Source organism: Monodon monoceros, unplaced genomic scaffold (genome assembly GCF_005190385.1).
Source record: "Monodon monoceros isolate NGI ecotype Baffin Bay Population unplaced genomic scaffold, NGI_Narwhal_1 Super_Scaffold_22, whole genome shotgun sequence".
Taxonomy (NCBI): Eukaryota; Metazoa; Chordata; class Mammalia; order Artiodactyla; family Monodontidae; genus Monodon; species Monodon monoceros.
The window spans coordinates 113,245,068-113,260,052 of NW_021703779.1; the positions used below are offsets into that span (position 1 = coordinate 113,245,068).

The 14,985-nt window shown below is 39.3% G+C and overlaps 1 protein-coding gene across 5 annotated transcripts in view; it reads left to right on the plus strand.

Annotated features, from left to right (window-relative positions):
• INTS6L (integrator complex subunit 6 like) overlaps positions 1–14,985 on the plus strand; it is a 47,754-nt gene that overhangs the window by 12,478 nt on the left and 20,291 nt on the right. For all 5 annotated transcript variants that reach the window (XR_003796368.1, XR_003796369.1, XM_029240494.1 and 2 more), the window contains 5 exons: positions 9,742–9,891; positions 10,720–10,809; positions 11,026–11,209; positions 11,469–11,597; positions 13,988–14,151. Coding sequence is in view for 3 of the 5 variants with exons in the window: in XM_029240494.1 (XP_029096327.1) it covers positions 9,742–9,891; positions 10,720–10,809; positions 11,026–11,209; positions 11,469–11,597; positions 13,988–14,151 (717 nt within the window). In the remaining 2 variants the exon portion in view is untranslated. The remainder of the gene's footprint in view (positions 1–9,741; positions 9,892–10,719; positions 10,810–11,025; positions 11,210–11,468; positions 11,598–13,987; positions 14,152–14,985) is intronic.

The window sequence follows — 14,985 nt, forward strand, 5'->3', positions numbered from 1 at the left end:
ATTCCATTTCATAGTGAAGTTTTTGAGCTATATGTTAGAAGTCTATTTAAAGTCTTCCTAGGTACTTTCATAAAAATTAGATTTGAAAAAGTGGTCATAGGATAGCCTGTCTGGTAGCTACTGATTAGACACATGACCCTGGGCAAGTCACGCAACCTTTTACGGTGTCAGTTTTCTTATCTGTAAAACGAAGGGATTAGACTAGATTATTTCCACTGTTCCTTCTGAAAAAAGTCAGGAGAGAATTGTATAACTGAAAGACAGGATGTGGCATAATTCTGGCTGGGACGTCAGGGGGACTTCAGAATTGCTTTAATTTTTTTTTTTTTTTTTTTTTTTTTTTTTTTTTGCTGCGCCGCATGCCATGCGGAACCTTAGTTCCCCGACCAGGGATCGAACCTGCGCCCCCTGAAGTGGAAGCGCGGAGTCTTAACCACTGGACCTGCAGGGAAGTCCCAAAATTGCTTTAAATTTTAGAAAACAGTTTCTGTAAGTGGTTAAAGTGCTGTATCACGTACCTACTGGTTAAATTGGTCACTCCATCTTATTGGTAAATGTCACTTCATCTTATTGGAGTCATTTCTGTTTGCTGCCAACAGTTTAATGTTTAGGACAGATTCCTAGCAATAGTTACCTCTGAATAGCGGTACTGACAATTTTGTGAAGAGATAGACTAACTTTGTATTTCTGTTCGGATTTTTAACAATGAACGTGCGTTACTTTTATAATGTAAAAAACAGCTCATAAAAAGTTTTTGAGATAATTTTTTAAAAAGACTTAGGCTGGAGGAAAGAGATGCCATAAGATCTTTAGAAAGTAAGGAATGGTCATTCTGCTCTCTCCTCTCTTCAACTCTTTCTGTAATGTTTGGGTGGCTTAGTCTCACTCCTGTCCTTGTGCATTTTCCAAGACCACTTTTGTTGATTTTTATCTTGTGTATGTGTTCATAAAAATATCTCCTATCAGAACCCCAAACCTAAGCAATTGAACATGTGCTCAGCACGATAGCATTTTTTGTTTGTTTGTTTGGTTGGTTGGTTGATTTTTGGTTTTGGTTTTGTTTTTTTCTAATAATGAGTATCGGTCAGTAGCTACAGTTGAAATGGACTGGGAGTGAAAGAGGAAACTTAACATTTATATCGGACCGAGTTTGGTAAATTCTTTGCAGCCCTATGATATTTTCCTTTCAGTAACAGTTCAGTTGCCTCTTGGACAGAGGAGAAAATTTGGTTTCTACATGTTAGCATCCTCTGGTGAGATCAAATTTCTTTTGATCTTATGCTTTCACATGAACTCTGAGAGGTGTGCTACTTCATAATTTTATCTTAATTCCCTTGGGTAAGAATTGAAAAGTCATAAATGAAGTTTGCAGATATTTTAGACTAATCCTGATGATTGTTAATCCACTAAAAAAAAAACCTTATCCTAGGTATCCTAAAGAGACCAGTAACACAAAATGGTGAACTTTGTGAGGGTGGAATCAAACTGAATCATGTCTTTGCCCGGTTTACTTAAAAATATGTGGTTATGAGAGTCTTTAACCATCTGCTGAAAAAACAATTCAGCAGGCCACAGACTGTCAAATAAGTTTCTGCAATATATTAGGGGGTCAATTTCTAAGAATTTTTTTAAAAAGTAGAAGACTCAAGTAAGCTAGATTTCTTTTTTTGTGGTCTTGGCTGGCAGTATTTCCTGAAGCTTGTGGATGAAAATTGGTGGACTGAACCACAGAATGATAACATTCAGAGTTCTCTGGGAGAGAACTGATGTAATCAAATAAAATGGGCTTCGAGTATCTTAGCAAGTTCAGGACACTAAGAAGTGCCCCTGGGGAAGTAAATTTAACAAAAAGGAATCCAAGAGAACTGGATATTCTGTTGTTTTTTTAAACATCTTTATTGGAGTATAATTGCTTTACAATGGTGTGTTAGTTTCTGTTTTATAATAAAGTGAATCAGCTATATGTATACGTATATCCCCATATCTCCTCCCTCTTGCATCTCCCTCCCTCCCACCCTCCCTATCCCACCCCTCTAGGTGGTCACAAAGCACCGAGCTGATCTCCCTGTGCTATGCGGCTGCTTCCCACTAGCTATCTATTTTATATTTGGTAGTGTATATATGTCAATGCCATTCTCTCACTTTGTCCCAGTTTGCCCTTCCCCATCCCCGTGTCCTCAAGTCCATTCTCTACGTCTGTGTCTTTATTCCTGTCCTGAGAACTGGATAGTCTTAAAACAAGTAATTTTACAAGAGAAAGCTGTATTAGTACATATAAAACACAGAATAATAGAATGTCTCCTTTGAACCTAGAACTGTATCAGTACCTTGAGTCAAGTGAGAAAACCACAAAAAAAAGTGAAATCAGACCAAATTGCTACAGTATTAAGGGGAAAATAGTGTGTCAGATAGGGTCAGAAAATATAGTACAAGAAGAGTTTTCAAAGTTGATACAAGAAGCGAGACAATCTTATTCTTTCAATGATATAGCATCTTCCTAATGTGTATTTCACAGTTTTAACAACCTCCTTTATAGGTGCTCTAGCTGTAAACACAATTTAAAAAGACATTTTATATGGAGACACACCAATAAAATAAAATAAAATAAAATACTGGGAAAAAAAAGACATTTGAACATATTAAAGTGATTTCAGCTGTTACAGCGTTCTGTTTACCTAAGAGGGCAAGTAAACCTCATCTTATATGTATCAGAATTGGAGTCCATTTTAGTTGTGAGAAGAAAATTCTCGAAGTTGAAAACTTAACTCGCACAAATATTCCATGTAAAGCTAAGGGCAAAGACCAAGGGAAAAGTCATTTGTCTTCTCAGGAGACAGAGTTGATTGGAAAAGCAGGGCTTCTTATTTTTCATGTCATCCTGTCCCACTGGTCACTTTACCAACACAAGAACAGTTTGTGATGACAAAGATGATAGAAAGTTAACTTGGAGAAGAAAGTTAAGTTAGTTGAAAACTGCCATTGAAGTTGATTTATTCAAATTGTCTGTGTTGTTGCAGAGCAAGTTTCTCCCCAACTTCTGGAGAGCAGATGGAAAAAGGAAAATAGTTTATCTTTCAACAAGAGAAATGATGGCCCTGCTAAATTTAGACTCTTTGGCTTTAACTTGCAACATCTGGGAAAATACTTAAATCCGTTAATCATCTTGTTTGTAACCACCTAGAAGAGCCCAAGGTTCGGGATAGCCCTCTATATGAGTTTATGAAGGGCAAATATTACCAGGCTGATTTCATTTCCTTTAATAGAAGTTAAAAAGTCTTGTCAAGGAGAGGGAAACAACACGTATTTTCTCTCTGGAATCCAGCGAGGCTTTTTATTCATTGTGAAGGGCTTGCTAACAAGCTAGGAAGCCTTGGATTGAATTGAACTGCTCCTCAGGGTAGGGTCCAAAGAGGCTTTTGGGTGCATGTGCCCAAATTGGGTTAGTGCAGTGGCTCAGCACCCAGTCAGAGGGACAGAGCAAGTGATGCCCTTCCAGTGAGAGGTTCTCTCGCTGCATGTTAGAGAGCCTGGCTTGTGACAGTCTGTAATAGAGAAGGATTATTTTTGCTATTTGAAAAGATTCACTGCCATTCTCTTTCAGGAGCTGTCACCCTAGAGAATTTTAACTATTCAACTGTTTTTTTATTTATACATATTCCATCTATATGGTCTTTTAAGGGGTGCTTCTTCTGTGGAAAGCTAGATGCAGCTGCCCTAAAAAATGTTCTTCAGTTACCTTGGATGGAGAAGTTAATACCGTGTTCATTAAATCTGCACTATATACTGAGTCTAACACGATCATTTATATTTTGGAAAAGGATTGCAAGTGACCTTCAGAGATAGAGCAGGCGTTTACAGAAAGGGCTGTAACACCACTGCCACATCCTCTTCAAGGACAGTTGATCTGTTTTTATCTTTTTTACTTGTTTATACTTCCTGGCAAGATTTCCTTGGAGGAAAGAGTTCTTCATTTTGAAAAATAAAAACAAAATAAAAATCAATGAATCAGAGAAATGGTCCTGCCAAAATGGAATGAAGTTCAGGAAGGACAAGTGTTCGGGTACTGAGGTTTGGGGGAGCCATTAAATAACACCCCTACCTTTCCCTCCTCCATTGAAACCAATGGAGAAATAAGACACAGGAGCCAGCCAGAATTCTAAATAACAGCGTTATTCCTGAGGAAAGCTAGACTGGAGGGTATAACTTAGATGTGTGTTCATAAAAAGCTTCCAAATAGTTCACATGTTGACAGACCTCCACTATAGTTCTGTCATAGGGGCAAAACCTACCCTTTAAGCACCATATGGCAGAGAACATACCAGATAAGGACATGGAAATAGGGGTGCAGAGCGTAGTAGAAAATATTTCTTTTAGGCTTTGCCCTTCTGAGGAAAGGAGTACAGACTCTCTCCTTTTTGTGGTGATACGAGTAGGGAATAAAAGGCTAGTGGGCTAGTCCGTAGAGCTGCGGGGAGAACCCAAGTCACTGACAGACTGAAAGGCCCATACTCTTCCTGCTGATATTCAAAGATGTCTTTAGTTGGCTATACAAATTTAAACCAGACCTGAATTAGCATATTTATTAAGATATGAGGCATTTTCTTTCTGTAAGTCAGATTTATATAAAGGATGGATACAAGGTATGGAATGATAGGATATGAAAACTGGAAGGGACCTTAGAGTTGGTTTTCAGTTTTTTCATTGCTTAGGTGAGGAAACAGCCCCAGTAAGGGGAAACGACTTACTCTGGACCACTTGTTTTGCCTGTTAGTTACAGCCAGGATTAGACCAGGGTCTTCCAAGTCCTAATTCACTGCTCCCCACACCCAACTGGCCTGCGTTCTGACATCAGGGAAAGTAGACTTAAACTAATGAAATTTGGAAATTCCATTAAACTTATGAACCTTTAAGCTAGTATAACAAGACATGTCTATGAGGTGAATATGTAGAATAGGTAGAAGAACCTCTAGTATTTTGGTTTACATTGGTGGGTTCTAAAGTTAGGGTACCTGGGTTCAAATCCTGGCTGTGTCATTTATTAGTTGTTTTGACCTGGACAAGTTGTTTATCCTCTCTGAGCCTCAGTGTGCTAATCTATAAAATGGATATAATAATAGCACCTACTTCATGGGGTGGTTATGAGGCTCAGATGAGAAGGATAGGTATAAAATGCTCTGCTTAGCATAAGTGAGTTCCTGACACATAGGCACTGATTAATATTACCTATGATTATTATTTATCATCATCATCATTATTCTCATTTTACTTCTGGGAGACTTTAGAAACTTGACCTGTGAAGACAGTAAACTCTTAGTTTAGGATTTCATTCACCCCAGGTTATTCCTTTGTGCTAAACCTATGGTCTGTCTGTCACCAAGTCCTATCTTGGTGGTTCAAAATGTTTCTCAATTAACCCCTTCCTCAGGCCTAGATGCCTATTCTAACCTCCTAGCTTATTGTTCCTGACTACAGCTTCTTCTCCAGTCTATCCTATAATTCACTGCCAGACTGACCTTCCTGAGACACTGTTTGATCCTGTTTCCCCCAGCCTTGGAAGCTGTAATGAGCCTATTTTATGCTGAAGCAAGGCCAAGTTCTCCTGCCTGACCTTCAGTTCCCTCTAGATGATCTCTGTCCAATAGATATATAATGCCAGCCATACACAGCATTTCAAATTTTCTAGTAGCCACAGGTGACACTTTTAGTAATATACTTTATTTACCTAAAAGCATTCAAAACATTATCACTTCAACATGCAATCAATCGAAAAATAAATAATGAGATATCTTCATTCTTTTTTGTTGTCGTTCTAAGTCCTCAACATCCCATGTGCATTTTACATTTATATCACATCTCAAGTCAGACTAGCCATGGATCAGATAGTGCAACTCCAGACTGTGCCTCTCTGACTTACCCACTATCCCCCCAACAAACAAGACATACTCAAGTCTTACCTCCTCCTGGTCTGTTAAAACAAAATAGAGATGGTAATACCCTGCCTATTTTATAGGATTGTCTTAGGCAAATGTGAAGTATGAAAATGCTTTGTAAGCTGTAAATCTCCATAAAAATGTATGGAAGTTATTATCAGGAGTAAAGGTTTTACTGACATGAGAGTAGGATATCTTTGGAGTTACTTGAAATAAAAAACTGTATGAAAGAAGGTCAACGGGCTGTCCTGAATTCATTTATGAAAAGATCAACTGCAAGCAATGAATGGAGAATATAAACATACTTTCTCCCACTAGAACAAATAATTATCTTTTTGGAAGAATTTTTCACATTAATAAGGTTCTCTAGATACTTAAATTACTCTGTAGGCCTTTTTTCCCCTTCAGCATTCTGAGGACTGGACTTAGGGGCATTAATTCTTCTCTTGAAGGAGCTAAACTGCTACCAAGAAGTTTATTGCTTTGGGTTGTAAATGTAGCCCATACACTGTGTAGTACTGAGATAGGAATACCATTCAAATTTCAAGTATTGTCTAATTCATTGCAAAGGATTGGAATTGACCTAAAAATTGAATGCCAGTGATTCAGGTTCAGAAACAATTTGTAAAATGTTTTCAATTCATATTAGAAAAGAAATTTTAAAGAGCAGTCATTCTGACAGATTGATTAGTGACAATTAGGACACATTATTTTAAACACAGATGAGTTATAGGGTGTTTGCTTAGGTGGTACTCAAACCTTATCCCAGCCCTTTACCAGATCAAGTAGTTCACTGATTTTTCTTTAGTCATGCTTTGAACTATCTTGTGGCTCTCAGGAGTTCAACACTCGCTGCATGTAACTCTGAGTGTACAGTGTAGAAGTTAGATTGGTAAATGAAGCCATTCTGGAAAAAAAAAAAAGTCAACTTTGTAAAGTGGCTTCTGGGTGAAAGACCCCACCATTCACAGGCTTGCCCAAGCAAGAGAACTCAACCTAATGTATGACCCTTTTTCTCCCTCACCCATGCCCCTAATTAGCTACTAAATCCTTCTGACTCCACCTCTGAAATACTTCTTTAATCTGCAGCCTCCTCTCCATCCCCGCTGCCCTCGCTCAGGCTTTCATCACTTTTCTCATAAGCTATTGCAACATTCTCCAAACCAGTTTCCCTGCCTCAAGCTTCAGCTTCCCCTCCACCCCACAATTTATTCTCCAACTCCCAGCAGAACGATCTTGCTAAAATACATATCTGATCATGCCACGCCCCTAATTAAAAACCTCAAGTCATTCCCAGGGCCAACAGATAAAATCCAGACTACTGAGCACAATGTACACAGCACGTTATAGTCAGAGCCCAGCTTATCAGCTTTGCCTCCTGCTGCTTACTCAGAGTGATGATAATCAAATTACTTGCAGTTCCCCAGGAAGCTCCGTCCTTTTATGAACTCTGTTCTCTTCCTTTGCCCTGCCCCCTCCACTCCTCACATCAGTGTGGGGATCCCATGATCTTCTCCTCATGCCATTAGACTTCTTCAAATGCCCCGTCTTCTGTGACAAGCCTTCCCTAACTCCCTGGTCATTTGTTCTTTCCGTCTCCATAACTGCATTCCTTATTCCTTTGCGGCAGGAACTCCTCAAGGGCTAATTCCTCTTGATATCTCCAGCATGTAGCATTCTGCCCAGCATAGCATAGTTGGTCCATAAAAATTTGTTGGATAAATAAAGGAAAGAATTGATGCTATCCCTCTCCCTCACCCGCAGCTGTAGACCTTCTCTCCTACCCCAAATAAGAAAGCTAAGTTTTGAATTCAGTGTGATTTATAATCACCTGCTGATATTTCTAAGTATTTGATTAGGACAATTCAAATCATAATCCTTCCTTTTAACTAAAGTTTAGTTTGTCTAGTTCAGTAAGATTTTCCTTGGGTCACAAGGAATTATTCACATCCTCTACTTTTCCCAGCTACTATAAGTCATATGTACAATCTGGCCAAAGGAATAATACATGGAAAGGTTCTGCCTTTAGATCCTTTGACTTACAGGATATGTTAGAAACACACACACACACACACACACACACACAGAGAAAACTCACATTTTAAAAAAATTAATTAATTTTATTTTTGACTGTGTTGGGTCTTCGTTGCTGCACCCAGGCTTTCTCTAGTTGCAGCGAGCGGGGGCTACTCTTCTTGCAGTGCACGGGCTTCTCATTGCGGTGGCTTCTCTTGTTGCGGAGCACAGGCTCTAGGCGCGCGGGCTTCAGTAGTTGTGGCTCGCGGGCTTAGTTGCTCCACAGCACGTGGGATCTTCCCGGACCAGGGCTTGAACCCGTGTCCCCTGCTTTGGCAGGCGGATTCTTAACCACTGCGCCACCAGGGAAGTCCCTAAAAGCACATTTTTAATTTCACAGAATCCAGACTGTTGGACTGGAAAGGATCTTAACCAGGATCACCTTCACCTTGTATGGTTATGGAGGTTGCGTACTGTTCAAGCCTAGGGGGCGCCATTCTCATGGGTCACAATGTGAATGGCTCTCCAGGGTTGTAACATGCACAGCCTTACACAGTATCCCTGTTTATCTAATCCTCTTCATTTTCAGATAATGAAACTTAGGTCCTAAGAGCCGACAGGTTTGCTCGAGGTCATGCATATACTTCATAGTAGGGTACAGGCAATGGGCCCCTTTTCTGCCTTTCAGTCACTCTGACCCAGATTGCTTTAGGAGGCTATGAAACTAGAAGAGATAGTGTTTGCTATAGTTGTGTGGATAATGGTCTTTAGCTGAACATGAAACTTCAGTCATTTCGTTTAGCTCTGCATCATTTGCGCTAGCTTTCCACCTCCAGCTCTACTGGTCTGGTTGGCATGACGTGAACCTTCAGCATATTACACTACTGCCCACAGGGCTACCAAGACTCAGGTGCCTGTTTGTCCCACAAAGTTGCCAGGCTGTGCTGTCTACTGTCTCCTTTGCTGGCCTATTCCTCTGTGACCTACTGTTAGCTGCCATCTTCTTTTGGCTTCTCTTCTTGGCGTTTTGCGCTGCTTTGTCTTTATAGCCACATTGCTGACTAGTCAACGTGGTCCTTTCCTTCTGTTCTACAAATGATTCAATCAGAGCATGTTGGCTGTTGACCTTCGGTCTTTGGTTCTTTGCTGCTGTTCATAGCTACTGAGGGTGCCTAGGCGATGCTGCTTCTTTGTCAAAACTTTTTGTTTCTTTTCTTTCTCCCCTATTCTAGATTTGCGCCTTTCTGAATGCTTAAAGATGCCAGAAGGATTGTCTCCACATAGTTGTGGCTCTATTCCTATAATTCCACCTATACTCTTGTTTAAAGTGAAAATATTGTTTGGGAGAAAAAACTCTTGGTTAGAAAAGTTCATGTAAATCAGACACTCAATAGCTAATTGTCTCTATCAAGGACGATGCATTTAAAAAATTACTCCTTCCTCTGCCCCGTGCTCTGTGCTCATCCTCAGTGTCAAACTAAGGTAAATACTGAGGTGTTTTGGTAGGTTTGATTGAGCCTGAATAGCAAATTAGGCTTCTTGAGCCAAAGCCCTCCAGCGATAATGGACTGAATGCATTGTTTGCATCTTTGCTCTTGATCATTAAGGCTGGCAGATCTTTCTGAAACTAATGGCCTGCTTTTGTTCCACTTGATCAGTCGAGATATAGAATAGAATTAGATTAAGGAATTATTAACTTGTTAGAGGTTTGATACTTGCTATTTGGTGGTTGTTTGCACTTTATATATTGTTCATTGTATAATTGGGAATTTCTTTGTAAATGTTTGGTTTGCAGGCTGGTTGGAAGGAAAATCATGCAACATTCATGAGTGAACTAAAAAACCTTCAGGCTTCTGGACTGACTACTCTTGGTCAGGCTCTAAGATCCTCATTTGATTTGTTAAATCTCAATAGATTAATATCTGGAATAGACAACTATGGACAGGTAAAAAATAATTTGAGTGGGTACAGCTCATTTATTTTGGTGACTTGGGGTAAGAATTTAAAATTGGGCATGGCTACCAAGTTTTCTGCTCTTTTTTATAACGTCCAAAAGGAGGTCCATGTATCTTTTAAATACATACTTTAACAAAAATCGTTTTGGGGGAGTCTTTTATGTGGCTTGACCACAAAATATTTAAAATTGCCTATGCATCAGATCATCAGCTATCATGGGATGAATACATTGCTGAGAATATTGGGACAAGACAATTGAAGAGAAACTTTCAGAGTCCTTAAGTCCCTCGTCCCTCTCAATTCAACGAAAAAGCTCTAGTATAAGAGGAAGGTAGAATAGCATTTGCTGATGTTATCATTACACTTTCCCACTGTAAAAACTCTGCTCACAATAACCAGTCACTGGCCAGGTTGCAGAGCATAAGTCATTAATGTCCCCCTCACTGTGCCAGGATTCTGAATGATACCCGGGTATGGAGGATGCTGCCATTATAATCCCTTTAATATCTTTCTTTTATGATTACTTGGAAAGCAGAGGGAGAGGGGGACTTGGATGTTATAGTTTGGGGAGTTCCTGAATTATAAGAATTCCTCAGTTTATTCTGAATGTTACCTCTGCAGGGATTGTTATTTTGATTCCCACCCACTTCAGTCCCTAATCTTTTCCTTCTTATTTATCCAGGCAAATTTTATCACACACTTGAAAGATCACAGGCGAGGCAAATGTAAAAGTTGAAATACAATGGAGGCAAATGTAAAAGTTGAAATACAATGCTATTACTTTACACAGCTCTAATACTTTTTAAATGTATTTTAGGGGAGAAATCCATTTTTTTTAGAACCATCTATTTTAATTACCATCACAGATGGAAACAAGTTAACAAGTACTGCTGGTGTTCAAGAAGAGGTGAGATTTCTTTTTTTCAAATTTCATTTAAATGGCAGAGAACATGCAGCTATTTCAGTTAAGAATAAGTTTGAGCAAACATTCCATCCTGGTAATCCTTGAAAGATTGCCTCATTTTATTGAGGACATCAAAGAAAAGTGAACTCCATAACCCTTGAACTGATTCATTTTTGTATGGGTTGTTATGATGAAACTTTTCCAATTTTGCCTTATCAGCTTCATCTGCCTTTGAATTCTCCTCTGCCTGGAAGTGAACTAACCAAAGAACCTTTTCGTTGGGATCAAAGGTTATTTGCCCTGGTGTTGCGTTTGCCTGGATTGCCTTCTACTGAACCAGAGCAGCTAGGGAGTGTACCCACTGATGAGTCTGCCATTACACAGATGTGTGAAGTCACAGGAGGTATTGGCAATATTTACTATTTCTAAAGGACAAATTCAGGCCAGCAGAGTACCATTTTTCTTAAATGCCACATCCAGTCTTTACTTCTTTTCCTTCCGAATCTTTCAACTCTGCTGCTTAAGCTCATCATTAGTGTGATGTCTGCTGCCAGTGTACTTTTGATTATCTCAAGTTGTATTTTAGGATTTCAGATGCTTGTATTGTTAAGTAGTGTTTTATTTGATCAAACTTGTACTATTTGTTTTTCCTTCTGGTATAGGTCGCTCCTACTGTGTTAGAACACAGAGAATGTTGAATCAATGTTTAGAATCTTTAGTTCAAAAAGTTCAGAGTGGTGTAGTTATTAACTTTGAAAAAACGGGACCAGATCCACTTCCTATTGGAGAAGGTATGGTAGATAACCTTTTTTTTTTTTAACCTTAAAGTGTTATATAGGAGAGTGATCTGAAATTGAGAAAACATTGAACTAATCGCAGTAGACGCGGTCTTCACTAGCCACACACAATCAAGTGGTTACAAACATCCATCCAAACAACTACCATTCATTCATTGCCTGTGGATACATTTCAGGTAGCCAAATTCTAGCTTTAATTCAATGTCAAATATTCCTCAGAAAATTCTCCCTTTTCCCTACCCATTTCATATTCCAGGTCCCAGTCTTGGGATGGCGCTGAATTCTTCACTTCTCTATTCATGAAATATCTGGAGATTGACTACAGAGTGCCATTTAACCAGCCATCTGCTTTTGGTCTTGTGAGCACCAAACGTGCCAAGCTATCTTGATGAGATCTGTGAATGTTTAGCCAGGAACTGCTAATATCCTATAAGATCCTACACCAGCATTTTCCTGGCCACTTTTTAACTGCAGAACCTTTTCTCTTCAAGTGAGATTTTATGGAAACTTCAACATCTCAAAATATGAAAGCAGAGCTACTTTTGTATTGGGAAAGGGAATCATACCCCATTGCACGGCTTCCTCAGAGCTCTGTTCCAGGCCATCGATTCTCCTCATTCCTGTTGGTTCACACACACACATACATACATATGTGTACCTAGACTCCATCATCACCACAGTGCTTGCCTGATCTGATCCATACATTTTAATCGCTGTGGCCACAATTAGTGGTAGCTGCCTGGAGAAGCAAAGGGAGTAAGTGCAAAGGGGCAGAAAGACCCACATTTCTTGCTGAAGCAGTGGATCCTGTGGTTCCTGACCTTTTTGCTATTTAGTCCCCAGAACCCTTTGAGAAGCTATTAGAAAAAATAGAGACCCCTCTCCCCAGGAAAATGGACATGGGCAACACATACACACATAATTTTGTGTTTCATTTCAGGGGTTCTTGGACTCCAATTTAAAAACACCTGCTGTAGGGACTTCCCTGGCAGTTCAGTGGTTAAGACTCCGGGCTTTCACTGCCAAGGGCTCAGGTTCTATCCCTGGTCAGGGAACTTAGATCCCACATGCCACATGGCCAAATAAAAAAAAACACAAAAAAAACCAAAACCAAAAAAACAACAACAACAAAACACCTGCTGTAGAAGACTGAGGCTTCACAGCCCATTTTAAAGTAATTAAATTAGTTGTAAAGGAAGGACATGTTATATTGGTAACGATTGACCACTCAGGTCTATAATTTTGTGTTCATTACCTTCATGTGAACGGGGAACTTTCCTACTGAAAGCCAATTAGATGGTGTCATGTAAATAGCTCAGACATTCTTTCTAGCTCCATTTCCCCTTTGTCCAGGGTTCTTAACCTTTGAGATTCTGATGAAAGCTAAGAACTTTCTCCTCAGAAAAATGCACATCCCCAGAATTGTGAGCTCAACTTTAGAGGGGGTGTCTTGGTCCCCTGAAGCACTACATGTATTCTCTAGAGCTCCATGGGCCACAGTAAGTCCCCTGCTCTAAAGTAATTACTTGTTTAAAGTAATGCTTAAGTAAATCAAATGATATTGAAGAAAAAAATGAGACTCAAATCACTAACACATATCTTTTACAAATATAATTTAGACTAATAAATCATCCATTAAAGGTTATGTAGCTTTGTCTTGCCCTGTTTTCCGGGGGCAAATGAAATATGCCAGTTCAAATAATTAAAATGCATTCAGGATATATTATTCAGCATTATACGATGCCCAGTTTCCATGGGATTTTAATGATGGGATGGGCAAACTATAATGAATTAGTCCACATAAACGTGATGCATTTGCTTTGTGTGCCCTTCCCAACTATATACATAGATTGTGTTGTCAGCATTCCTTCTACCTTTTGGTGAATTTGCCTTTGTGGTCATTGGGTCTAACTGTTTAGTAAAGAATACTTTTTTTCATCTGTTGGAAATAGAAAATCTAAATAGAATTTATGACCTATTTTGTCAGATTCAAAAATGTAAAACTATACCAGGGAATGAAAAATTTCATTTGCCTAATTTGGAAAAATAACTGTTGTGCTTTAGTGTGTTTAATTTATGTGTCCAAATCTCAGAAAATGTAAAACTAACTTTGTAACAGTTTTCCATATAACTACATATTTTGGTTGTAATTAAGGAATTGGGGGGGCAGGATGTTGGATTAGAGGGGATGGATTAGATGATGAAAAGAGTTGCTAGAGAGAACATTCAGAAATCCTAGTAGAGTCACTTTTTACTTCCATCTTTCATGAATCACTGTTTTGGTTTTGTTTTGTACTTTGCTTTTAACTGAAAAATCTGTACAAGAAGATCAGAGGCTGTGAAAGGAAATTCATGCCTTAGTCTGTCTTTTGTTTAACTTTTAGATGGACTTATGGATTCATCCAGGCCAAGCAATTCATTTGCTGCTCAACCATGGCATAGCTGTCATAAGCTCATTTATGTGCGACCTAACTCTAAGACTGGTGTTCCTGTTGGACATTGGCCAATTCCAGAATCTTTTTGGCCAGATCAGAATTTACCTTCACTAGTAAGTGTCATAAAACAAAAAGGTAAACATCATTCTGGATTTTCAATTAGTTGATTGCAGAGAACCTTTTAAAATAGCTTGGAAGCTTTTAAGTTGTGCTTTCTATTTCTTACTGGAAAGTCTAGCTTGTACCTAAAAGCAAGAGAGGACCTCCTTTCTGTTCTGGCATTCTTTCTTTCAGTTGCCTTTGCCACTTGACCTGCCCTCTTCAGATGTTAAAATATTGTGATTTTTGATGCTGTTGCAATCTGTGACTTGGTTTTTATTTCAGGGCCAGAGCCGCTGACTTGATTTACGTGGTAAACACAATCTCTAAAAAGGGCAGGCATTGGTTTTCATGTACATCCCCTGGAAATTAGAACTTAGTTTGCACCTTGTATAGGCTCTAGAAACATATTCAAAGCAGAGGTCATTCTACTTCCTCCGAGGGAGCCATTAGACATGTAGTGGGACTTTGTGGGCCTACTTCTCAGGTTTTTGTAATCAGTGGACTTGAGTTCCTTGGCAATGCACCTTTCAACAGTGGGTAATTAAGCAATATTTTTTAAATGATCTCTAAGCAAGGGTTTATCTTTTTGTTCACTGTATTTGGTGGAAGAGGGTTTGATATTGTAGTGGCTCCTAGCACCACATGTATTGGCTTGGGAGGGGGAAAGGCGCGGTATCTAGTAATAAGGGAAACCATATGAAACCCACTCTCCCTTTCATCGTCCTCCCTCCCTGCAGCCAATATAAAAAGGCCAGAGTAATCCTTGAGGGACGGAGGGGGCACAAAAAGGTCACTGATCTTCCAGTACCTTCTTGGTTCAGCTAATCTATAGTCTATCTAGGTTT